The sequence below is a fragment of the Budorcas taxicolor genome, chromosome 20, assembly GCF_023091745.1.
Source record: "Budorcas taxicolor isolate Tak-1 chromosome 20, Takin1.1, whole genome shotgun sequence".
NCBI classification, from domain to species: domain Eukaryota; kingdom Metazoa; phylum Chordata; class Mammalia; order Artiodactyla; family Bovidae; genus Budorcas; species Budorcas taxicolor.
This window is the reverse complement of record NC_068929.1, coordinates 21,974,113-21,999,366: the sequence shown is the minus strand read 5'-3', so window position 1 is coordinate 21,999,366 and position 25,254 is coordinate 21,974,113. Positions and strand designations below refer to the sequence as shown.

General features: G+C 37.1%; 1 protein-coding gene across 2 annotated transcripts in view; it reads right to left on the bottom strand.

Annotated features, from left to right (window-relative positions):
- Positions 1-3,030: 3,030 nt before the first annotated feature.
- ERCC8 (ERCC excision repair 8, CSA ubiquitin ligase complex subunit) overlaps positions 3,031-25,254 on the bottom strand; it is a 49,674-nt gene continuing 27,450 nt past the window's right edge. For both annotated transcript variants that reach the window (XM_052658968.1, XM_052658969.1), the window contains 5 exons: positions 24,594-24,694; positions 23,115-23,239; positions 13,602-13,799; positions 7,761-7,844; positions 3,031-3,157 (listed from right to left, as the gene is read on the bottom strand). In XM_052658968.1, coding sequence (XP_052514928.1) covers positions 3,089-3,157; positions 7,761-7,844; positions 13,602-13,799; positions 23,115-23,239; positions 24,594-24,694 — 577 coding nt within the window. In that variant the 3' untranslated portion in view covers positions 3,031-3,088. The remainder of the gene's footprint in view (positions 3,158-7,760; positions 7,845-13,601; positions 13,800-23,114; positions 23,240-24,593; positions 24,695-25,254) is intronic.

The following is a 25,254-nucleotide window of genomic DNA, read 5'->3' as shown; positions in this document are numbered from 1 at the left end:
TATTTATATGGATATAACTGAATCACTTTGCTGTTACAGCAGAAATTAAGACAACATTGTAAATCAACTATACTTCAATAAAATTTAAAAGAAATAATACTGGATATTGAGTATGGGGGCCCCCAATGGGTGGGATATCATTAATACTGTAGTAATCCAACATAAGGTACCATTTTAAACTTTTTGTTATACAAACTCTTTAGTATATTCATTTAGTATATAAATTTTGGATTTCCAACTGGATAAAATTAAAAGCTTTAATATTATATTTATGTATATATTATTCAATTACCTTTTCTCTCTGTTTTTGCTTTTAAATCAGTAAATAATCTAGAATTAGCATTGTTTGCTAAACTGGCGCTTGCTTAGTACCTAAGATTTTCCCCTTGGGCTGTAGTCACCTAAAGTGGCAGTCAGTTTTTCTGCTTTGTTCCTGTTTTAGATTTTTGTACCCTGAAGGCACAGTCTTCACTTTGTTTTTGTGGCTGTTAAGAGGAAAAGAGGGAAGCTGAAGGGGTCAGGTGCTTCTAGTCAACTTATCCCTGGGATTGCCCCTGTCTGAGGACTAATCTGGAGAAGGCAATGGCACCCCACTCCAGTACTCTTGCCTGGAAAATCCCACGGATGGAGGAGCCTGGAAGGCTGCAGTCCATGGGATAGCGAAGAGTTGGATACGACTGAAGTGACTTAGCAACAACAACAAAGAAATAATCAGTCCCCTTCTCACGCTGCCATCTTTTTAAAAACTTACGGAAAGACTTCTCTCTAGCTGACTAAAACTTTTCCATTATTTTCTTTTCAGTGTTTACCTGATCAGCTCCTGTTGGTCCCTAGTAGCCTCTCTGTGATCAGTGCCCCTTCTCTAGGGTGTCCTAATCAACCTTAGTGGGGCTAGTGTCTACATCTAGAAAAGCAATGGTGGCATCAGCTTATCTTTTACATTTGCGTATGAGACTCCTTGCATATTGGTAAGTAGCAGCTCTTAGGAGAGCCCATGTACATGGATCAAGTGCTTTGCATTTTTAGCATTAATTGGACCAACTCCTCAGCTTTTTGGCGGGGCATGCTGGAACCAGGTGCTCCTTGACCTCTCTCCTCCTTTTCATTAAATGTTGAGACACAGGTCTCTGGGCATGGGACCTCTTACACCCTACTGGCTTGGGGAATGAGTTGCTCGTGACAGCAGCAAGCAGACACGGCAGAGAAGCTTGTGACCTGAACATAGTATTTGTGGGAAGCCATGATCTCCTGAGACGGCTCTCACACCAAACCCACAAATGGCCCACGATACCTAAGCAAGTGTTCAGGTGGACTCATCTCTTACTACTTTGAGGAATAGGCTGAAATTTGACTCAGAAAAGCTCAGAGGGGGAAGGGAAATTGTTTATGGGTGCCTATAGAAACATATAAAGTCACAGACACTAGGTACTAATATAGCCTCAATGCTTGCCAGCACTGCCTGGTCAGGGGATTAGACTTGTGCCACGGCACTGGGAGGGCTGTCATTCCTCATCCTCAGCAGATGGACCTTTTCAAAATGTAGCCAGTTATCTATACAGTATTTGCAGTTTGTAGAAAGGCTTCTTTTTTCTTAAAATTAAAAAAAATTTCCAATTTCAACAGCATTCTCAAAGGTTAAAGGTCTGATATGAGGCCTAACAGTTATACATTGAAAAACTCAACTGTATAGTTGGTTAAGCTCACAAAAACCTCATTAACTAGTCTCCTATTGATAAGAATCAGAAAGAAAGGGAATATAAGATTAGGTTCATGATAATCACCTGTGGGTTATGACACAAGAGCGGAACATAAAATAGAAATTTTTTGACATTTGACAACATTAACTGGCTATACCTCAACAACAAAAAAAGAAATTTTCTGACATTTTATGTTTAAATCCAATTACCTGACAGGATATTTTCTACTTTGATGAATGCAGTAGGACTTGGTCACATAGTAACCAGATTCATAGAAAAGTAGTTCAAGCTGCCATCTGATGCATTAAAATAAAGGAAATGTAGGATTTTTCCTTAAAAACCTCCTATAATGCATTTTTTCAATTGTGGAAGGCAATGAATTCAAAAATATTTAACATAAAGCTAGAAAATGGTTATTAAATAAATGAAAGCATTGCAAAAACTGAACATATTAATAAACTAATTTAACTAATTTTGATTCTAACTTTTCAACTATAATTTTTGATATAATCCTCAGTAAAATCACCCCTGAAGGTGAAAATGAGCAAAGTGACTGTACAACCAGCAGGAGAAAGTCAGTGCTGATACCCTCTGCTTGCTCATCCTCTAAGACTGCATCTTATCATTCACACAATCTGCTCAGGTCCCACAAAGGGGATACCACAACCTGTCTCCTTGTACTATAGCGGCTGCAGCAGCCCACAGCAACTGGGGTTAAGGGAAAATGTTCTGATTAAATAAACTATACTGAACTTTGTTTTATGACTTCATGCAAATATTAACCTTATTTTAAGACAAAAGGGAAAACAATTACTCAAATTCACGGCTCATTTAGCTGTCACTGGACAACAGTGGTCCGCCTAGTCAAAGCTATGGTTTTTCCATTAGTCATGTTTGGATGTGAGAGTTGGACTATAGAGAAAGCTGAGCACCAAAGAATTGATGCTTTTGAACTGTGGTGTTGGAGAAGGCTCTTGAGAGTCCCTTGGACTGCAAGGAGATCCAACCAGTCCATCCTAAAAGAGATCAGTCCCGAATATTCATGGGAAGAACTGATGCTAAAGCTGAAACTCCAATACTTTGGCCACCTGATGTGAAGAGCTGACTCATGTGAAAAGACTCTGATGCTGGGAAAGATTGAGGGCAAGAAGAGAAGGGGACGACAGAGGATGAGATGGTTGGATGGCATCACCGACTCAACGGACATGAGTGTGAGTAAACTCTGGGAGTTGGTGATAGACAGGGAGGACTGGCGTGCTGCAGTCCATGGGGTTGCAAAGAGTCGGACACGACTGAGCGACTGAACAGAACTGAACTGGACAACTGAAAAGATAAAATAGTCCAGTCTTAAAAGTTTTGACAGAGACAAAAAGGGTCCTAAGGAATGATATTCATCCTTCCTCATCACTGCTGCTCCAGGCATCTTCAAATGCTGGATTTAACTGTGATCTGGTTGAAGTCTAAAAAAGGAAGCAAAAAAGAAAGATTCAATTATTCTACCTCATAATTTTAGGCTTACAATATAATTATGAAATCAGATAAAAAGCAACTAGATTATTTTGAAAGAAACTATATAACTGTTCATTTAAAACCAAAAGTAACTTAAGAAACACCTACATTCAATATAAAACAATGCAACTTCATTTTAAGTAGACATATCAGGCTTTATTCAAATTACATTTCCCTCAAAGTAGTTACCTCACACGCAGACACACACACACACACGATGCTGCTACTATTATTAAGGCATTTTTTTTTTAATAACCCTTTGGAGTTACCAGGAGTACAGGGCACAATCATATCCATGTGGCTAAGACTGGACTCATCTGCAGGCTGGCTTGACAGCCCAAAATATTAAAGTGAGCAATTTTTTACTGTTTTGATGGACCTGATTTTTATAAATAAGCAAAATTCATATACAGGGAATAAGGTGTTCATCAAATGGAGCAATACCCTTTTCGGTATGAAGTAGTGAGGTTTGCTATTATAGCTAGTAAAGTAGTGGAAAAAGACAGACAAAATATGTTGGATTTGGTAACATTTTGTCATTAGCACACAGGTTTCCCTGGGAGAATTCTTTGAAAGAGAATATGCATTAGATGGTGTTTCAAAAACAACAAACATCACAGTATTCTTACAACTTTAGAGCTGTGCCTAAATAAATGTAATCAGCAGTAGAGGAATTTTAATTATTTGTAGTAGTTCAAATCAATTCACTTGTTTGGGGAATTTGAATGGCTACCTTCTTATTCTTAGGTGAATGATTACGGGACTTTAAAATGATCTGTGTTGTTGTTTTTGAGTACCTAGGTTTTCTGAATCATGTGTGCTTCTTATTTTGCAGTTTTTACATTTGCTGTCAGTTTGTTCACATCCCAAATCCAGTAACATATTAGTACTTAGATTATTCTTATTTTATAAATATTACCTTTTACAACATATACCAATATTTTATGTTAAGGGTAACCCTTACTACATATTTGAGAATGTTCATTTCCTGTTTGATGAACATGACGACTTAGACTCTTAAGATTCAAACAGTAATAACAGTAGAAAAAAGTGTTTCCAGTAAATTTCCCAAGCGTCAGCCAGGAGAGTCAGAAAACAATATATTAATTTAGGTATTCTTTATAGCTGTGAAAGGTATAGATCTGAGTCCTTTACTTAATCTAATAATGTTGGCCATTGTTACTTAGTTGTTCAAGCAAAATTCCATTATACCCTGTGTCCAGATCCAAAACTATTATCAAAGCTTAGCTAACTATTCACCTATTTCTAGTAGCAGTCCACTGATATGCAAGAGTAGCATGCTGAAGTCTGTTCGTTTATTCTTTCAACCAAGCATTTACTGAAATTCCTACCTTTCTGGGTTCATGATTTAACTACCAAGTTAGGTTATTCAGTGACAGTTTATTTAAAGATGCATTGTCCTCTGGGGTGAGGTGATTATTTTTCCCTACTCTATCTCTAAGAGCCTTTAACTCTGCCTTAGATGTCTACCAAAAATGTCCTTAGGTAGATAAGTCACAGAAAGGCCATGTCTCCTAATTTCACTATGGAAGCTCAATATATTAACCTATTAAACACTTAAATTTCATTTGAAGAATCAACAGAGAAGCAGAATTATATTTTAATGTAAATTATTGTTGCTATGGTAGGCAAACAAAAATAATTAAGTGAAAACTAGAAATGCAGTTGGATATAAATTTTACTGTATTTATAGTAGTAAAGAAAAAATATGAATGTATTACTGTATTATTAGAAGTACATTTTATTGCTAAAAATCACAAATAAAACATCATTATAATTGAAAGCTGCAGTAAAAATGTCACACATGATATAGTACTGTTGAGGCCAAACACAGAGATCAACTTAACCTCCATCCATTACTTCAGTTTTCTCTACAACATCTCCTCCTAGTGGGCATTCTTTCTATGCTTGAACGTGTCCATCTCTACTTAACCAGCCTGCCTGTTCTGCAGATAGCTGGGAAGGGAAGTAAGAGTTAAAGGGGCTCTAGTTCAGGTCCATAGAATGCGAAGGAAGAATGAAACCAACTTTAACATCTCCCACACATATATCTTACTTAATTTGATAAATTCAAAAATTCTTTTACTGGTAATTAGTGGAAAGTCTTTAAAGGTAGAACATAGGGTTGTCTGAATATAGACAGTAATTATACATCTTATCGCTGTTGTTTATTCTGACTCTTTTGCAACCCCACGGACTGTAGCCTGCCACGCTCCTCTGTCCATGGGATTTCCCAGACAAGGATACTGAAGTGAGTTGCCATTTCCTTCTCCAGGGGATCTTCCCAACCCAGGAATGGAAATGGTGTCTCCTGCACTGCCAGGCAGATTCTTTACCACAGAGTTACCAGGAAAGACCTCAAGATTATACATCTAAATACAACAGTTACATACTGTGTAACTCTCAAAATAAAGTAAGATTCTTGATGAGAGGTCAGATTTAGATTGTAATACAGAATAGGAAAGACTAGAGATCTCTTCAGGAAAATTAGAGATACCAAGGGAACATTTCATGCAAAGATGGCCTTGATAAAGGACAGAAATGGACCTAACAGAAGCAGAAGATATTAAAAAGAGGCAGCAAGAATAAACAGAAGAACTGTACAAAAAAGATCTTCATGACCCGGATAATCATGATGGTGTGATCACTCATCTAGAGCCAGACATCCTGGAATGTGAAGTCAAGTGGGCCTTAGAAAGCATCACTACGAACAAAGCTGGTGGAGGTGATGGAATTCCAGTGGAGCTATTTCAGATCCTGAAAGATGATGCTGTGAAAGTGCTGCACTCAATATGCCAGCACATTTGGAAAACTCAGCAGTGGCCACAGGACTGGAAAAGGTCCCTTTTCATTCCAATCCCAAAGAAAGGCAATGCCAAAGAATGCTCAAACTACCGCACAATTGCACTCATCTCACATGCTAGTTAAGTAATGCTCAAAATTCTCCAAGCCAGACTTCAGCAATACGTGAGCCGTGAACTCCCTGATGTTCAAGCTGGTTTTAGAAAAGGCAGAGGAACCAGAGATCAAATTGCCAACATCCGCTGGATCATGGAAAAAGCAAGAGAGTTCCAGAAAAACATCTATTTCTGCTTTATTGACTATGCCAAAGCCTTTGACTGTGTGGATCACAATAAACTGGGGAAAATTCTGAAAGAGATGGGAATACCAGACCACCTGACCTGCCTCTTGAGAAATCTGTATGCAGGTCAGGAAGCAACAGTTAGAGCTGGACATGGAACAACAGACTGGTTCCAAATAGGAAAAGGGGTACGTCAAGGCTGTATATTGTCACCCTGCTTATTTAACTTATATGCAGAGTACATCATGAGAAACACTGGACTGGAAGAAGCACAAGCTGGAATCAAGATTGCTGGGAGAAATAGCCATAACCTCAGATATGCAGATGACACCACCCTTACGGCAGAAAGTGAAGAGGAACCACAAAGCCTCTTGATGAAAGTGAAAGTGGAGAGTGAAAAAGTTGGCTTAAAGCTCAACATTCAGAAAATGAAGATCATGGCATCTGGTCCCATCACCTCATGGAAAATAGACGGGGAAACAGTGGAAACAGTGTCAGACTTTATTTTTTGGGGCTCCAAAATCACTGCAGATGACTGCAGCCATGAAATTAAAAGACGCTTACTCCTTGGAAGAAAAGTTATGACCAACCTAGATAGCATATTCAAAAGCAGAGATATTACTTTGCCGACTAAGGTCCATCTAGTCAAGGCTATGGTTTTTCCAGTGGTCATGTATGGATGTGAGAGTTGGACTGTGAAAAAGGCTGAGCACCGAAGAATTGATGCATTTGAACTGTGGTGTTTGAGAAGACTCTTGAGAGTCCCTTGGACTGCAAGGAGACCCAACCAGTCCATCCTAAAGGAAATCAGTCCTGAATATTCATGGGAAGGACTGATGCTAAAGCTGAACTCCAATACTCTGGCCACCTCATGCGAAGAGTTGACTCATTGGAAAAGACTCTGATGCTGGGAGGGATTGGGGGCAGGAGGAAAAGGGGATGACAGAGGATGAGATAGCTGGATGGCATCACTGACTCGATGGACATGAGTCTGAGTGAACTCCGGGAGTTGGTGATGGACAGGGAGGCCTGGCGTGCTGTGATTCATGGGGTCGCAAAGAGTCGGAGACGACTGAGCAACTGAACTAAGTAAGTAAGAATGACAGAAAGCTATATTATAAAAGACAACGTTTACAAATAGTTATTAATGACATGTAAAAAGTCTAAGAAGGATGCTAAGTTGCATGTTCAAGCGTGGTATTAACTATGTTAAAAATATGCACAGGATAAAACAAGAATGAAATAAATAAAAATGTTAAAATTGATTAACTTCAGAAATTTATTTCATTCTCAATTTTTTTTGAATTTTACTAATGTATTATACAGGTAAATTATTTAAACAATCAGAAAATAGCAAGAAATGCTTTAAAAGCCCCTCCCATTTAAAGTAAATTAGTAAATTTTTTTTATGATTTAGAAGTCACTGTACAACTTGTATGAATAATATTTACCTCATCATCATCATCAGGAACTGATTCACATAAGGATGGTACCCACGCAAGAATATTGCAGTCTCTGCTACCACTGTACAGTTCCTATAATACAGAAAACAAAGATGTGGTTGTGGGTCAGCTGAAAGCTGATGCCAATTTGAAATGAACAATTTTTTAAACGACTAATTCTTAGGTTAAATTAGATGAAATCTGTTTCTATTCCCCAAAGAAACTGGATTGATGCCCTTTTCTGTTAAAGAAATAGCAAAACTTTGTTTTGTATTTTAAAATAGTATTAGGATATATTGGAATTTGCTTACATGGTTAAAATTCACAAAAACCATCGCTATAGTTTTTTTTTTTTAATCAATTGTATCCATATATTTCAAGTGACAGAGAATAAAAAAATGGTTGTATCAATAACTGAACTTTAATAAAGGCTTTCAATGAAGAAACCATACGTTGTTGTTCAGTTGCTGAGTTGTGTCTGACTCTCTGTGACCTCATGGATGGTAGCACACCAGGGTCCTCTGTCCTCCACTATCAGAATTTGCTCAAATTCATGTCCATTGAGTTGGTGATATTATCTAACCACTGCATACTCTACTGCCCTCTTCTTTAGCTTTCAATCTTTCCCAGCATCAGGATCTTTTCTAGTTAGTTGGCTCTTTGCATCAGGAGGCCAAAGTATTGGATCTTCAGCATCAGTCCTTCCAGTGATTATTCAGGGTTGATTTCCTTCACGATTGACTGGTTTGATCTCCTTGCAATCCAAGGGACTCTCAAGAGTCTTCTTCAGCACCACAATTTGAAAGCATCAATTTTTCAGTGCTCAGCATTTTTCATGGTCCAACTCTCACGTCCATACATGACTACTAGAAAGGCCATAGCTTTGACTATAAGGACCTTTGTGGGCAAAATGATGTCTCTCCCTTTTAATATGCTGTCTAGGTTTGTCATAGCTTTTCTTCCAAGGAGCAAGTGTCTTTTAATTTCATGGCTTTAATTTTAATTTGTCACTATCTGGAGTGATTTTAGAGTCCAGGTAAAGAAAATCTGATACTGCTTCCACTTTTCCCCTTTTATTTGCCATGAAGTGATGGAAGTGGATGCCATGATCTTAGTTTTTTTGAATGCTGAGTTTTAGGGCAGCTTTATTCACTCTCCTCTTTCCCTCTCATCAAGAGGCTCTTTAGTTCTTCACTTTTTGCCACTAGAGTGGTATCATCTGCATATCTGAGGCTGTTGATATTTCTCCTAGCAATCTTGATTCCAGCTTGGGATTCATCCAGCCTGGCATTTCACATGATGTACCCTGCATATGGGCTTCTCTGGTGGCTCAGAGCGTAAAGCGTCTGCCCACAATGCGGGAGACCTGGATTTGATCCCTGGGTCAGGAAGATCCCAGGGAGAAGGAAATGGTAACTCACTCTAGTACTCTTATCTGGAAAATCGCATGGATGGAGAAGCCTTATAGGCTATAGTCCATGGGGTCGCAAAGAGTTGGACACGACTGAGCGACTTTACTTCTACTCTGTACATAAGTTAAATAAGCAAGGTGACAGGACACAGCCTTGTCATACTCTTTTCCCAATTTGGAATGAGTCAGTTGTTCCAAGTCTGGTTCTAACTGTTGTTTCTTTACCTGCATACAAGTTTCTCAGGAGACAGGTAAGATGGTTTGGTACTCTCATCTCTGTAAGAATTCTCCACATTTTGTTGTGATCCACACAGTCAAAGGTTTTAGCATAGTCAATGAAGCTGAAGTAGATGTATTTTTGGAACTCCCTTGCTTTCTCCATGATCCAATGAATGTTTGCAATTTGATCTCTGTTCCTCTGTCTTTTTTAAACCCAGCTTGTACATCTGGAAGTTCCTGGTTCACGTACTGCTGGAGCCATTAGCTTGAAGGATTTTGAACATAACTTTGCTAGTAAGTGAAACGAGTGCTTTGAACATTTTTTGTCATTGCCCTTCTTCAGGACTGGAATGAAAACTGAACTTTTCCAGATCGGTGTTCACTGCTGAGTTTTCCAAATTTGCTGACATACTGAGTACAGCACTTTAACAGCAGCATCTTTTAGGATTTTAAATAGCTCAGCTTAATTCCATGACCTCCACTAACTTTGTTGGTAGTAATGTTTCTTAAGGCCCACTCGACTTCACACTCCAAGATGTCCAACCCTAGGTGTGTGACCACACAACTGTGGTTATCCACGTTATTAACAACTTTTTTGTATAGTTCTTCTGTGTATTCTTGCCACCTCTTCTTAATCTGTTCTGCTTCTGTTAGGTCCTTACCATTTCTGTCCTTTATCGTGCCCATCCTTGCATGAAATGTTCCCTTGACATCTTCAATTTTCTTGAAAAGATCTCTAGTCTTACACATTCTATTGTTTTCCTCTATCTTTTTGCACTGTTCATTTAAGAAAGCTTTCCCATCTCTCTTTGCTATTCTGTAGAACTCTGCATTCTGTTGGATGTATTTTTTCATTTTTCCCTTGCCTTTTGCTTCTCTTCTTTCCTCAGCTATTTGTAAAGCCTCCTCAGGTAACTACTTTGCAGAAACCATAAGAGTTTCTAGCTAAAATAGGCCAGAAATTTAAAAAAAGTTTTATTTAGCTCAAAACTGCCTAACTAGCTGCTGAAGAGCATTAAGATTCATATGCCATGCTTGTTGAGAAGCTTATTTTATAAGCTTGGATTGATGCAGTCAATGGCAATGTCTTTATGGATATGGTGTCTGTACATGCTGAACAATGTTCATTCTTCTGACAAAACTTCAGAAATATGTTATATTGGCTCGTACTGAAAATATTTCTATGGGGCAGTGAAATAGATACTCTCACATACAGAGGGTATAAACTGATATAATCCTTTCAGAGACTGAAATCTCTGTATGTGTCAGAAGTTTTTGTATACATTTCTAAGAAGTCATGCTAAAGACACATATGAAATTCAAGGTTATTATCACCAATATTGTATTTATAATAAAACAACAATTTCCCAAATATTATTGTCCAGGGTTATGATTTATATATAAATTTATGCTGCATTAATATGATATATTATATAGCCACTAAATTTGTTTTTGAAGAATATTTAATGACACTGGAAAATATTCATATTGTCAAGAGAAAGGAGCAGGATATAAACCAAATACAGAGTGAAATGAAAAAAACAGGATGTAAAACACTATGTCAATTTTTTTAAGAGCTACTCAGCAAAGAATAAGGGCCAAAAAGAAAAATCAGCAAAACGTTAAGTTAAAACTCTGACTGACTGTTTACTTTTCTCATAAATGTATTTCTACACAAATATTCCTAACACTACAACTTTCTTTCTGATCTGGTATTAAATTATTTATTTTTATTTTTATTCATCTCAAAAGCGATTTGAGGCATGGTAAAATCAGTATTTTTCTAAAAAAAAATAAAAGTAAACGTTCTTGGTAAAGAGAAAATAAGATTATGAAGTAACTTATAGGGAATACAGATGTAAAGAAAACTAAGTAAATTATGCAAGCAGATCCAATCAGTCCATTCTAAAGGAGATCGGTCCCAGGTGTTCTCTGGAAGGAATGATACTAAAGCTGAAACTCCAGTACTTTGGCCACCTCAAAAACATACTCCAGTACTTTGGGGAAGAGCTGACTCATTGGAAAAGACTCTGATGCTGGGAGGGATTGAGGGCAGGAGAAGGGGACGACAGAGGATGAGATGGCTGGATGGCATCACTGACTCAATGGACGTGAGTCTGAGTGAACTCCGGGAGTTTGGTGATGGATAGGGAGGCCTGGTGTGCTGCAATTCATGGGGTTGCAAAGAATCAGACACGACTGAGTGACTGAACTGAACTGACACATTAAACAATTTCCTAAACGGAACAAAATTCTACAGACTATACTGTTTAAAATTTAGAATGTATGGCTACTGCGGATGGTACAAAGATATTTTCATATGCCCAGTGCTGTAGAGCAATTTAGTTCCTGCCTGAGAAGACAAGATTATATACTCAAGATAAACTAAGGTGAGGTAACCTTGTTTTCTCATGATTAAATGAATTTGGTGTTATATCTTTGCCAGGAATATCACATACACTTTGGCAATTTGACTAAGCTGATGCATGCCAGTCTTAGTCAAGGTGAAATTATTTTATCTTTGTAATTAATATTTTGTAGGGTGCAAATTTGAGACTATGTAAATATTCCATTCCTCATCAGACTTGAAAGTTATTAGGTTAATTACTAGTAGCAGAATGGATTCAGGGATCCCTATTCTAGTCAATAGAAAATAATCAACTATTATCATTATTTATTTTGATGTTGGATATATCTTCACATTTTTATATTTATAGCAGAATTACTATAAACATCAATTTTATTTTCAGATAGCGAGTTTTTGTGTAATATATAATTGGTAAAAGGGTTCTGCTGCTAAATGGATGCAAAAGCACTGCTCTTTTATAATTTAGATTTATAATTATCTTCCTTTTCAGAAGTCATAATAGATGGAATGGGATAAAAGCTGGAAGCTTTCTGATATAATAAAGTAATTAAAATCTTTCTTAGTACATAGCACATACAGAAATGGTATTTGTCAAGAGGCAATTGGCCTCAGCTTTCTGGCTAGACCTGTTCCAGCCATTTCAGGGACTGAGAGGAATCAATTATCTTTACTTACTTTTAATCTGTTCTAATCCATTCTTCACTCACTTTCAGTCCAATCTTCCTAGCAGGATATGGTGGAAAGCAATAGCTGGTAGTCAGATACTTGAATTAAAATCTTGGCTTTGTCTCTAATGGCTCTGGATAAGAAAAGTACTGTATTCTATAAATTTATTTGAATGGATAATCACCCTCTGTCAATCTACTTGCAGATTTGAGGCAAGTTATATCACCCCCTGGTTGCCTTAGTACTATTTTCCCAGAAGTAACACTAAAAATAGTTAATAAGTAGTATAAGACAGTAGCCAATCAGAAGAGATCTTATTGGACATAGAGTAGAAGCAGGGTTTTAAAGGTCCCGCTTAGTTACTGGGTTGAAGTGAGGTCTAGGAGGCTCCAAAAAATAAGGTGAAGCTGGAGGTCATGTAAGGGGCTTAGTACAAAAGCTATGTAACAAACTAAAGGATATGTGTTTGAGTATTTTAATAATGAATACCGCCATATAGATGTGTGCTAGCTGAAAATCCCAGGGACAGGGGAGCCTGGTGGGCTGCTGTCTATGGGGTCGCATAGAGTCAGACATGACTGAAGCAACTTAGCAGCAGCAGCTGAAAACTAGCCCTGTATATCTTACTTCACAGTGTCAGACACAGATTAAGTAATACCTATTAATGAGCGACTGAACAGGTGATAAAGTCCCTCCAAGTAATAACTCATGGATGGAGGACCCTGGTAGGCTACAGTCCATGGGGTCGCGAAGAGTTGGACACAACTGAGTGACTTCACTTTCACGCATTGGAGAAGGAAATGGCACTCCAGTATTCTTGCCTGGAGAATCCCAGGGACAGAGGAGCCTGGTGGGCTGCCATCTATGGGGTCACACAGAGTCGGATATGACCGAAGTGACTTAGCAGCAGCAGCAATAACCCATAATTTTCATTCTTTTGGTATTTAATTTTTATAAGCCTCATTTTCCTCATCTACAATGCAGGGAAAATCCCAACAATCTTGCTACACTTAAGAATCACTTAAAGGAGCATATGAGATAATCTATGCAAAAGTTCTATGGAGAAAACACTCTGTTCCATTGGTGAGACTAAAGAGAAAGATTAAGATATTAAAAAAACAAAACCCATAGGTTTTGGCAAGCTAGCTACCCAAACGTTTTAAATTCCCTTAAGTATCATTCTTACCTGGAAATTAGACTGAAATACACAGCAGTCAACAGTTTTATAGTGTCCCTTAAGCATAGTTATCTGTTCTCCAGAGTAAATTGTATAAACAGCAATGGTGCTACCATATGGTACAAAAACAAATTCTGAACTGCAGCCAGAGGAGACAGTGAATTTCAATCCTTTTCTACTATCATTATATACTTTTCCATAGTTGACCTGCAGGATGTAAAAGCATAAAGTTACTTAAGTATGAATTAAAAAGACAATAAAGATAACTATTTACTTAAAATATTATACTATAGAAACAGCTCCAGAAAATCTAAAGAAAATGATCAGTGTCCTAATAGGAACAAGGACCAATGACATACATGTACATTTTGCATACAAAGGAAGTACAAATACTAAAATGACCCACAAAAACAAATGTTCACATTTCAACCTTGATAGAAATAAAATGCAAATTAAGGTAACCTTGAAAAATCATTTTCGACCGTTTAGCAAAAATTTTAATAAACCATTAAGACACTCAATATTAGTACAAGTGAGGAAAATATGTAGATGGCACTGTAATTTGGTCATCCCCTCTAAAAGGCCAAATGGTTTATTATGCAACAAAATATAAAGTATACCTTAATATTAACACATATGTATATAGAAATACATTTTTGGAGAGAGAATAACTTTCTTTTTATACATATATAAAATACATATAACAAAATTTATATATAAATATACATGTAACAAAATTTAAATATATAGTATAAAGAAAAAAATTTATATAACATAAAATTTGCCATCTTAACCATATTTAAGTATACAGTTCAGTGACATTAGGGATTTCCAGGTGGCTTAGTGGAAAAGAATCCATCTGCCAATGTAGGAAACGCAAGAGATGTGGGTTTGATCCCTGGGTCAGAGAGATCCCTGGAGGAGGAAAGGACAACCCACTCCAGTATTCTTGCCAGGATAATCTCATGGACAGAGGAGCCTGGCGGGCTACTGTCCCTGGGGTCACAAAAAGTCCTACACGACTGACACTTATCAATGACGTAAAGTATATTTACACTGCTGGGCAACCAGCACTACCATCCATTTTCTATCTTACAAAACTGAAATTCTGTACCCATTAAACAACAAAGATATTCTTACTCCTTGACCTAGTAACTATTACTGGGAATTCATCTTAGGCTAATAATTAAACAGCAAAAAGGTATATGCCCAGAGGAATTCAATGTGGCCTTATCTAGAATGGCAAAGTAATTGAGAACAGATGTAAATTCCTAAGAGTATTATATTAATTTTAGCTTATATAGCAGTTAAAAATTATATGTTTGAAATTATGCAGAAAATAGAAATAAAAGTATAAAAAGAAAAGAACACAAATAGTATATATACTCTAGTTGCAGCTTTATATAAAAAATTATATATTTGCAACAAAATAATAATTCTGCATCTGTACACCAAAGTTGCAAGCCCAACAATATCAGCATCACCTGCACAATTAGAAACAATTCCAGACCCCATCCCAACCTACTGAACTACAATCTTCATTTTAACAAGATCCCCAGATGAGTCCATCAAAGTCTGAGAAGCTTTGGGCTAAAGATATTGACAGGTTTACTTTCTGCTGATAATTTAGATAAGCAGCTTAAGGTAAGTATAAAACCAGTATCTAATGATCTGAGAATTACGAGTGAGATCACCAAAATCTCCCTTCAATATGGCTAATACTGGAATTTAAACAGTGAGTGATTTGCCTTTTTTCTCTTTTTCTAAAGGTTGGGGGGGAGTGGTGTATGTGTGTGTGTGTGTGTGTTTGTGTGCATCTGTATGTGTAAGGCTCAAAGGGATATGCAATGGTAATTATGGATACTACACTCGGCTTACGCACCATTGAGATTTACATGTGACAGAAATGAGCACATGTATTCAGCAATCCCACTGAAGGACTGGTATACTGCTGCTCCTGCTAAGTCGCTTCAGTCGTGTCTGACTCTGTGCGACCCCATTGACAGCAGCCCACCAGGCTCCCCCATCCCTGGGATTCTCCAGGCAAGTGTATAGTGAATTGCTAGAATGTTAAACTTAAAATCAGTAGATTTGGGTTTCTGAAACCAACTCCCCCCCTACCTTTTTTTTGTCTCTTATGAGTAATGAATGACTTAACTTCTGAGTTTCATTCTTCTAATATATTAAAAGGAAATAACACTGTTTACCAAAGATTGTGAAAAATAAAAAGCAATAATGCCTAAGAGAAAACCTAGGATATGAAAGTATTCAGTGAGTCCCTAGATTTATTAATTCTTATATATTTAAAAGTATAACATTCCCCCACTTGTGTATTTTGATCCTTCATGTACAACAATTTGTAGAATAACATCAGGGTGGGAGGATGGAGAAAAAACACAACTAGCAGAAAAAAAAATCTCAACTAGCAATTTTCTGTTCCTCCTAGAAAAATTATGAACTGTTAGACTGTAATGGTCTTATTCATACATCAGAACACCTACCTACAAAATTTATGTTCTTTCCATTATACCACATTCCATCCCAAATGTGAACTGGAAAGTGTTCAATGAGCTATAAATACTGAACTAGCTCACTAACTTCTGTCTGTGTTTTTAGGTGCTCCCCCTGTAATCCATCTTGCAACTTACTGTCCTATTAATCTTGGTAACTCACTGTTGTGATCAAATCACCTTTGGGCTCTAAACTATCAATACCTTTTCAACGTCTATGGAATGAAGTTCTAATAACAGATTAAGGGAAGGAGAGATCTACCATTTACTGTGCTAGGTGATTATCTAAGCTCCCCATTTTATAAGTATTTACCATAAAAAGCAGTGTGTGACAAATATCATACTATATATTATTATGAAAGTAAGTGAAGAAGAACTAAAGAGCCTCTTGATGAAAGTGAAAGAGGAGAGTGAAAAAGTTGGCTTAAAGCTCAACATTCAGAAAACGAAGATCATGGCATCTGGTCCTATCACTTCATGGGAAATAGATGGGGAAACAGAGGAAACAATGACAGACTTTATTTTCTGGGGCTCCAAAATCACTGCAGATGGTGATTGCAGCCATGAAATTAAAAGACTCTTACTCCTTGGAAAGAAAGTTATTAACAACCTAGACAGCATACTAAAAAGCACAGACATTACTTTGCCAACAAAGGTCCGTCTAGTCAAGGCTATGGTTTTTCCAGTGGTCATGTATGGATGTGAGAGTTGGACTGTGAAGAAAGCTGAGCACAGAAGAACTGATACTTTTGAACTGTGGTGTTGGAGAAGACTCTTGAGAGTCTCTTGGACTGTAGGGAGATCCAACCAGTCCATCCTAAAGGAGATCAGTCCTGGGTGTTCTTTGGAAGGACTGATGCTAAAGCTGAAACTAATACTTTGGCCACCTGATGCGAAGAGCTGACTCACTGGAAAAGACCCCGATGCTGGGAGGGATTGAGGGCAGGAGGAGAAGGCGACAACAGAGGATGAGATGGCTGGATGGCATCACCGACTCAATGGACATGAGTTTGGGTAGGCTCCAGGAGTTGGTGATGGACAGGGAGGCCTGGTGTGCTGCGGCTCATGGGGTCGCAAATAGTCGGACACGACTAAGTGACTGAACTGAACTGAACTGAACTGAGTAACAGGCTACTTTGGGTTATGATGTCTTCAAGTAGGTATGTACAGGCTTTGAAAAGATTTTGATGGGGAGGAAAATTTCATAGATGTTGGACAGGATGATGGCAAATACAATTCCCTATCTTATGAATTCCTTTTATTGTCCCAGAAATACATACATCTTGTCACTGAGTAAATACCTGCAGTGATGCAGTGACTCTATCATAAGGCAGCTTATTTTACTGTCAAACAACTACCAGCATAATTAATGACAGGTGAGGAAGAACCCCTGGAGAAGAAAATGGCAAACCATTCCAGTAATCCTGCCTGGAGAATTCCACGGACAGAGAAGCCTGGCGAGCTCCTACTCTTAAAGAGTTGGACATGACTGAGCAAATAACACTTTCACTTTTCAACATTTACTGAATGTTAACATTTGGTGTAAGTATCAAACAATGTGAACTAAATATTTTACATGTATTATTTCATGTAATATGCGAAACAATACTATGAGACAGGCGGCATTATTAAACAAAAAGAAAACACTTAGAAAGGTTAAGTATCTCAAGCAAGGTCTCTTGGCTAGTAAATGACAGAATCAGAAACTAATCTAGGTTACAGTAATCAAAAAGTACAGTACTACACTGTTGTAAATTATTTTTCTTTCATTCCACTAAATGATGATCACAATCTACTATAATATAAGTGAGCACTAGGTACTATGGAATCATGTAAGCTAAACTAGAGGAGTTAAAGAGAGGTTGTGCCTGAGATGAACTTTGAAAGCTGAGAAGCAGCTAGCACAGAAGAAGAGAGTATTCTAAAGCAAGGGCAGCAGCGGTCTATGCAGCAGAATGGAAGGGTGAGAAAGCCTGGCATATTTAAGACCTCTAAGTAACTCAATAGGGCTAAGGACAGGGAAAAAATGGGGAAGTGGCAGGATATGATGATATAAAGCTGGTGAGTTAGAAGAGCCAGCTTACGAAGGCCTTGTGGACAACAGGCAAAAACATTCAGTTTTAATGACCTGAAAGTGTACTGACGAAACACTGAAAGACTTTCACTGGGAGCTGAGTTTGGGGAAAGTTAGGACTTAGAGTAATTAAACAGAGCAATCCTGACAGTCCAGAGGAAGGCTGGAAGGGAAGACAACTATGAAAAAAATTAAGAAGAAATAATTAACAGGACCTGTAATTTGACTTAATTAGGAAGGTGGGCTTTAGGGAGGGAAGAATAAAGGACAGACTCCCAGTTTCTAGACATTGGTAACTGGGTAAATGATGACATCAGAAACTAAAACAGTAAATAGCAGAATAGTTATTTAAAAATTTTGTTGTTGTGCCAAATGCTATCTCTCTGTGAATTTTGACTGTGGGTATGTGTTCTGTACTCCAAGGCAATGGTCTCCAGAGTGCAGCTGGCAGCTCAAGGAGTCTGTAAGATGATCCATTATGGTGTGAGAGGAAAATGTGAGAATTTCTGTTTCTTTTTAACTAAAACAAAAAAAGAACATAAGCTTTAATAAAATATATAGATTCACAACACTCCTCCCCCTCCTCCTTCTAAGTTGCTTCAGTTGTGTCCGACTATGCGATCCCACAGACGGCTGCCCACCAGGCTCCTCTGTCCCTGGTATGCTCCAGGCAAGAATATTAGGTGTATATAATTTACAAATAATTATATATACATCAGAAGCACGTATTTACACATTTTTCTCAAAACAGTAAGGGTACTACTCAGCAGGCAGCACCCTACAATGAAGATGGTTATCATTTATGATATGCCTATTACTCGGCAGGTTATGGTCCAACTCTTTACCTATTTCTATTCTGCCCTTACAATGACTGTTTAGGTACATGATAATCCAAAATCACTGCAGATGGTGATTGCAGCCATGAAATTTTGACGCTTACTCCTTGGAAGGAAAGTTATGACCAACCTAGACAGCATACTTTGCTAACAAAGGTCCATCTAGTCAAGGCTATGGTTTTTCCAGTGGTCATGTATGGATGTGAGAGTTGGACTGTGAAGAAAGCTGAGTGCCGAAGAATCGATGCTTTTGAACTGTGGTGTTGGAGAAGACTCTTGAGAGTCCTTTGGACTGCAAGGATATCCAACCAGTCCATCCTAAAGGAGATCAGTCCTGGATGTTCACTGGAAGAACTGACGCTGAAGCTGAAACTCCAACACTTTGGCCACCTGATGCAAAGAGTTTACTCACTGGAAAAGACTCTGATGCTGGGAGGGTTTGGGGCAGGAAGAAAAGGGGACGACAGAGGATGAGATGGCTGGTTGGCATCACCGACTCGATGGACATGAGTTTGGGTAAACTCTGGGAGTTGGTGATGGACAGGGAGGCCTGGCGTGCTGCGATTTATGGGGTCACAAAGAGTCAGACACGACTGAGCAACTGAACTGAATCCTGATTTACAAGAATGGAGACATTGAAACTGACCATAGTCCTTCATAAACTCACATTAAATAAATTGACTAATATCTCCAAGTTACTAAATGGCAAGACTGGAATTTATTTACTATTCTGTCTGATAGCCCACTAAATGTTTAAAGACAGTGTTTTCCCTGAGAATTACTTTACTGGGATAAGTGTCTCAATTCTTTTAAGTGTCTTTGTAGGTGAGTTTCTGGGCCACTGTAGTATTTTTACATCAATGGCTTTTTCTTCGGTCAAGTCCTTTTTAAAATGTATTATCCATTATAATGGCTTCTCTGGTGGCTCAGACAGTAAAGAATCCACCTGCAATGCAAGAGACCCGGGTTTAATCTCTGGTTTGGAAAGATCCTCTATGAACAGAGGAGCCTGGTGGGCTACAGTCCATGGGGTAACAAAGAGTTGGACATGACTGAGCAACTAACATACATCCATCATAAACACACTGTTCAAAATATGGACTTCTAGCAAAAATCCATAGAGTATGAGTATCACCTTCAAAAAGGAGAGAAAAATGGAATAAAATCACATTAACAATTTATGTATATACTCACTACCATTTATATCTGTCACATTCACCTTTGATGCAGATGTCAACTTACTTTTCCAAAATGACACTGTCTCTTCTCCACTCAAAAGCCTGCTCAGCTTTCCATTTCACCCACAAAAAAAGCTAAAGCCCTTATAAAGGGCTACAAGCCATAAGCTCTGGTATACTGTTGCTTCTGTTCCTCATCTCCTATTACCGTCTCCTTTGCTTACTCTAGTCTAACACAAGAGCCACATACATGCTCCTTGGGTATGCCAAGCATGCTTCTGCCTCAAGGTCTTTGTACTTTCTTCCTTCTTCCTGGAATGCTTTCCCTCCCAGAAGTTGGATGTGACTCACTCCTTCATTTTCTTGAGGTCAAATGTCATCTTCTGAGTGAGACCTAGCTTGACTGCCCTATATAAAACATCACCCCAACTTCCCAGTATTTTCTATGCTCCTTTTCTTGCTTTGCTTTTCTTCATAGAACTTGCTGTGCTGTGCTGTGCTGAGCTGCTCAGTCATGTCAGACTCTGCAACCCCATGGACTGTAGCCTGCCGGACTCCTCTGTCCACGGGAATTCTCCAGGCAAGAACACTGGAATGGGTTGCCATCACCTCCTCCAGGGGATCGTCCTAACCCAGGGACTGAACCCAGGTCTCCTGCACTGTAAGCGGACTCTACCATCCAAGCCACCGGGGAAGCCCCTTCATAGTCCTCATCGCATGTAATATATATTTTACCAATCCATCCATCTACCCATTGCTTGAATGATGGATGTCTTTCTTTCTCTCCCTGGAAGGTAAGCTCCACAAGGATAGAACTTTTCTATGTTTGTCTACTGCTGTATAGTACTGCCTGGCATATAGGAAGTACTCAGTAAATACTTATTAAACAAATGAATACAACGAGAAAAGGAAGGAATGACCTAATCAGGGGCATGTACAATATAATGAACAAGAGAGTCTAAATGAGACCTCACAATGCCTGTATTTTCAGCCTGGGACATGACGGAGACACATTTCATAAAGAATAAGAGGGATTAGCAAACTCCAAAGTAATCTAGCACAAACAATTCTGACTTTAAAGTTAGTTTTTAATAATAAAAGTAATATACAGAATATCTAAGAGAGAATTAGCTAGAATGGATAAAAGAAAGGAATATGATTTAACATTAATATGAACCTTAAGGTAGTTAATAAATGCTTCAAGGGGTCTGGGTATAATCACCATTATGGTAACAGTGGAATCTAGAGTCACTCTGTTGTTTTCTAGCTATGTAAACTCAGGCAAGTTACTCAATTTTATGTCTTATTTTACTCATGTGTAAAATAGATATTATAATAATATTATAAGAAGAAGCTTCAGAGTGTTGATGTGGTCATTAAATAAGACCATATATAGCCTGGCCTATACAGTAAAAGATAATTTTTATTAGCATAGTAAATAGGATATAAGTGCCTGATAAATATTAGCTGTTAGTATTATCACCAAATTTAAAACTTTTGGAAGCCTATTCTGAAAGTTACTAAAACAAAAGGTACATTTGGTAAGGACCATAACATAAAAATTTTAAAAAGTACTAAAAATTAGTTACCACATAAGAATTTAGCACTTTCATGGAAAGGCTGTGGAGAAAAGGGGAACCACACCGTTGGTGAGAATGTACACTGGTGCAGCCACAATGTAAAACAGTATGGCTGTTCCTTAACAAACTGAAAATAGAGTTATCATATGATCCAGTAACCCCACTCCTAGACATATATCTGGAAAAGAAGAAAATGCTAATTCAAAAAGATACACAGACCCCAATATTCATAGCTTAACTATTTATAGTAAGACACAGAAGTAAACTAAATGTCCACTGACAGATGAATGAATAAAGAACATGTGAGATATATACACACCCACACACACACTAGAATATTACTCAGCCATTAAAAAAAAATGTCATTTGCAGCAACAAGGATGAACCTAGAGATTATCATACTAAGTGAAGTGAGTCAAAGATAAATATTATATGCTATCATTTACATGTGGGAAGTGAAGTGAGTCAAAGATAAATATTATATGCTATCATTTACATGTGAGTTCTAAAAAATTATACAGATAAAGTTATTTACAAAACAGAAACAGACCCACAGACACAGAAAACAAAGTCATGGTTACCAAAGAGAGGGTGAGGTGGGGTGGGGTGGGGCAGAAATATTAGAGGTATGGGATTAATAGATGCTGTTGTTGTTAACAGATTAATAGATACACACTACCATATACAGAACATATAAACAACAAGGATTTACTATATAGCACAGGGTACTATGTACAATATCTTATAATAACCTATAAAGGAAAAGAATTGAAAAAATAGATATATACAGATATATAAATATGTTTAAGTGAATCACTTTGCAGTATACCTGAAACTAACACAAAATTGAAATAAACAACACTTCAATTAAAAAAAAAAGAATATAGCACTTTTAGAACACATCTACTCCAGTATTAAAAGTGCCATACATTTTGCATTCATTTTATAACAATTCATATTATAACATTCATTTTGGATTTTCTTACAAGTCAGATGCAGTACAAAATTTGACTATTTAACTATATAGCTTTAATTTATATCAGTTGTTCTCAATCTTTTATTCTTCGTCAACATACTTAAGAGACATGGCACATTCTCACTATGCACAGGGGCTCAGTAGAGCAGTGATTCTCCACTAAGTGAGGAGAGTGTGGTGGGGGTAAGGTGGAGTGGATTGTCCGGAGTTGAGAATTACTAGTTCACTAATGGAAAAATAATATAAAATGAAAGCGATGATTCAGAGGCAAGAAACAAAGTTATCTACAGAAAAACACCAAGTATATGTCACAGATCCATTTCTTTAATGTACATCCAAAAGGTTCAAAGTACTTAAAAAGGTCTTACTAGTGTATTTTCTCCATTGGAACTATTCCAGAGCCTCATTCGATTATCTGTGCCAACAGTGAGTAGGTGAAGACCATCACTTGTAAAACATAAGCCGTTAACCTTTCCATTATGAGCAGTGTTTGCTGCAATGAAAAACACAATTCAGATTATCTCTTCTTATAAATTCAACAAAGGTAATGCTTGATGACATAGCTGTTAAATATATTAAACACATTAAGGACATAATGTCCTTTAAACACAGTAAAGAACAATTATCTGAACTAGGTAAAATACGTAAGTTGATTATATTTAAAATTATTTAAATACATACATATGTTTAAGTGAATCACTTTGCTGTACACCTGAAACTAACACAAAATTGAAATAAACTACATTTCAATTAAATAAAAAGAATCCTTTCAATTATTTGAATATGATAAGCTATACAATTAGAACCATAATAATAGAGGAAAACCAAATGGAAAAAATGTTGCCAAATAAAATTTTTCTTCAAGAAGTAAGCTGTGCTATTCAGTTCAGTAGCTCAGTCGTGTCCAACTCTTTGAGACCCCATGAATCGCAGCACACCAGACCTCCCAGTCCGTCACCAACTCCCAGAGTTCACTCAAACTCACGTCCATCAAGTTGGTGATGCCATCCAGCCATCTCATCCTCTGTCGTCCCCTTTCCCTCCTGCCCCCAAACCCTCCCAGCACCAGAGTCTTTTCCAATGAGTCAACTCTTAATCAAATACAGAAACAGTAAAAATTTTAATTAAATACCTTTTAAACTTCTTATATATTAATACTCTATTTTCAATCTGAAAAATCACTTCATGGACTATTAAAAATCAATAATACCAATATTTCCTTCTTAAAGATAACTGTTCCAGTCTCAATCAAAAGTGATATTACTTTCAAAATGAACAGGTTTAAGAAACCATAATCCTCAATAGTCTGATTAACTTAATTTAAAAGATTATTAAAACAAACATAGGTTTTAAATAGTTCATCTGAATGTATTTCTGGTCCAAATTTAATTCTAAATCAGAATTTTAATCTACATAGAAATTACACTCTATTGTAAAAATGCAATTGAATTACTTTGTCTCCTAGATTGCAGTGGACTCAAATTTTATACAACCGCAAATTTTATTGTGACAAACTTGCCACAAAATGTTACCATTCCTTTAATTTATTATAACTTCTTAAATGGTACTGAATTTGCATTATTAGTTGGCCTCATGTGAGCAAAAAAAAAAAGTTTCTACCAATACATTAAAAAATTCAGGAACAGAAGGAATGACATACTTGTATTTTGAAGAAAGACAACCATAATTAGTTGATGTAAATTTAGAAATTGACTCATTGTGAATGCCTTTTTAAAAAAATATAAAATCTATAGTTTGTAAACATCTATTATCTGGTTTCAATTCAAATTTTTCAATATAAAAATATTGTCAATGTCATATTCGTATATTAATGCATTTTTCATTACCTGATTCAGCTGCTTGTGACTTTTTCCCATTATGCTGATCAAGAGTTATCAAGCATCCTGATGCTCTCCTCACATCCCATAGTTTTGCTCTACTGTCAGCACTGAGAGGAAATAAATGTTACATTGACATATAGCTAGGATAAGGACTCTACTCCTCACCCACCTTTCCTGTATTACTGGCATACACAATCTCAGTATATTAACACAAATGCATTTGTATATTTGGGTGGCTATACTTTTGACTTTCCAGCAAATATCCAATAGTCAATAGAAGCACAAAGAAGTGAAAAAAAAATAGAGGAAAAAAGTAACCTTTTTTAAATCACAGGGGATTCTGTTGCTCTTTCTGTTTTTAATGACATGAGCATCCTTCTCTCCAAAGACAAGACAAGACAGGCTAAGAGCTTTTTTCCTTGGTAAGTTTGCTGCTAAATCCCCATATCTTTTCTACTGTTTGTTATTCAAATATTTACAGAATCATGCAGTGAACTAATTTCACTTTTTGCTTAAATTTGGTAGGAATGGTTTTTCTTTTTATATGAAAAAAAAAAAACTGAAAATAAGGTGAATAATAAGGACAATATATTTTTATTTGATTTCCTGTACTCAAATCAATCTTTGCCGAAACAAAGGAAATACATTTAATGTCTCCTAGAATTAG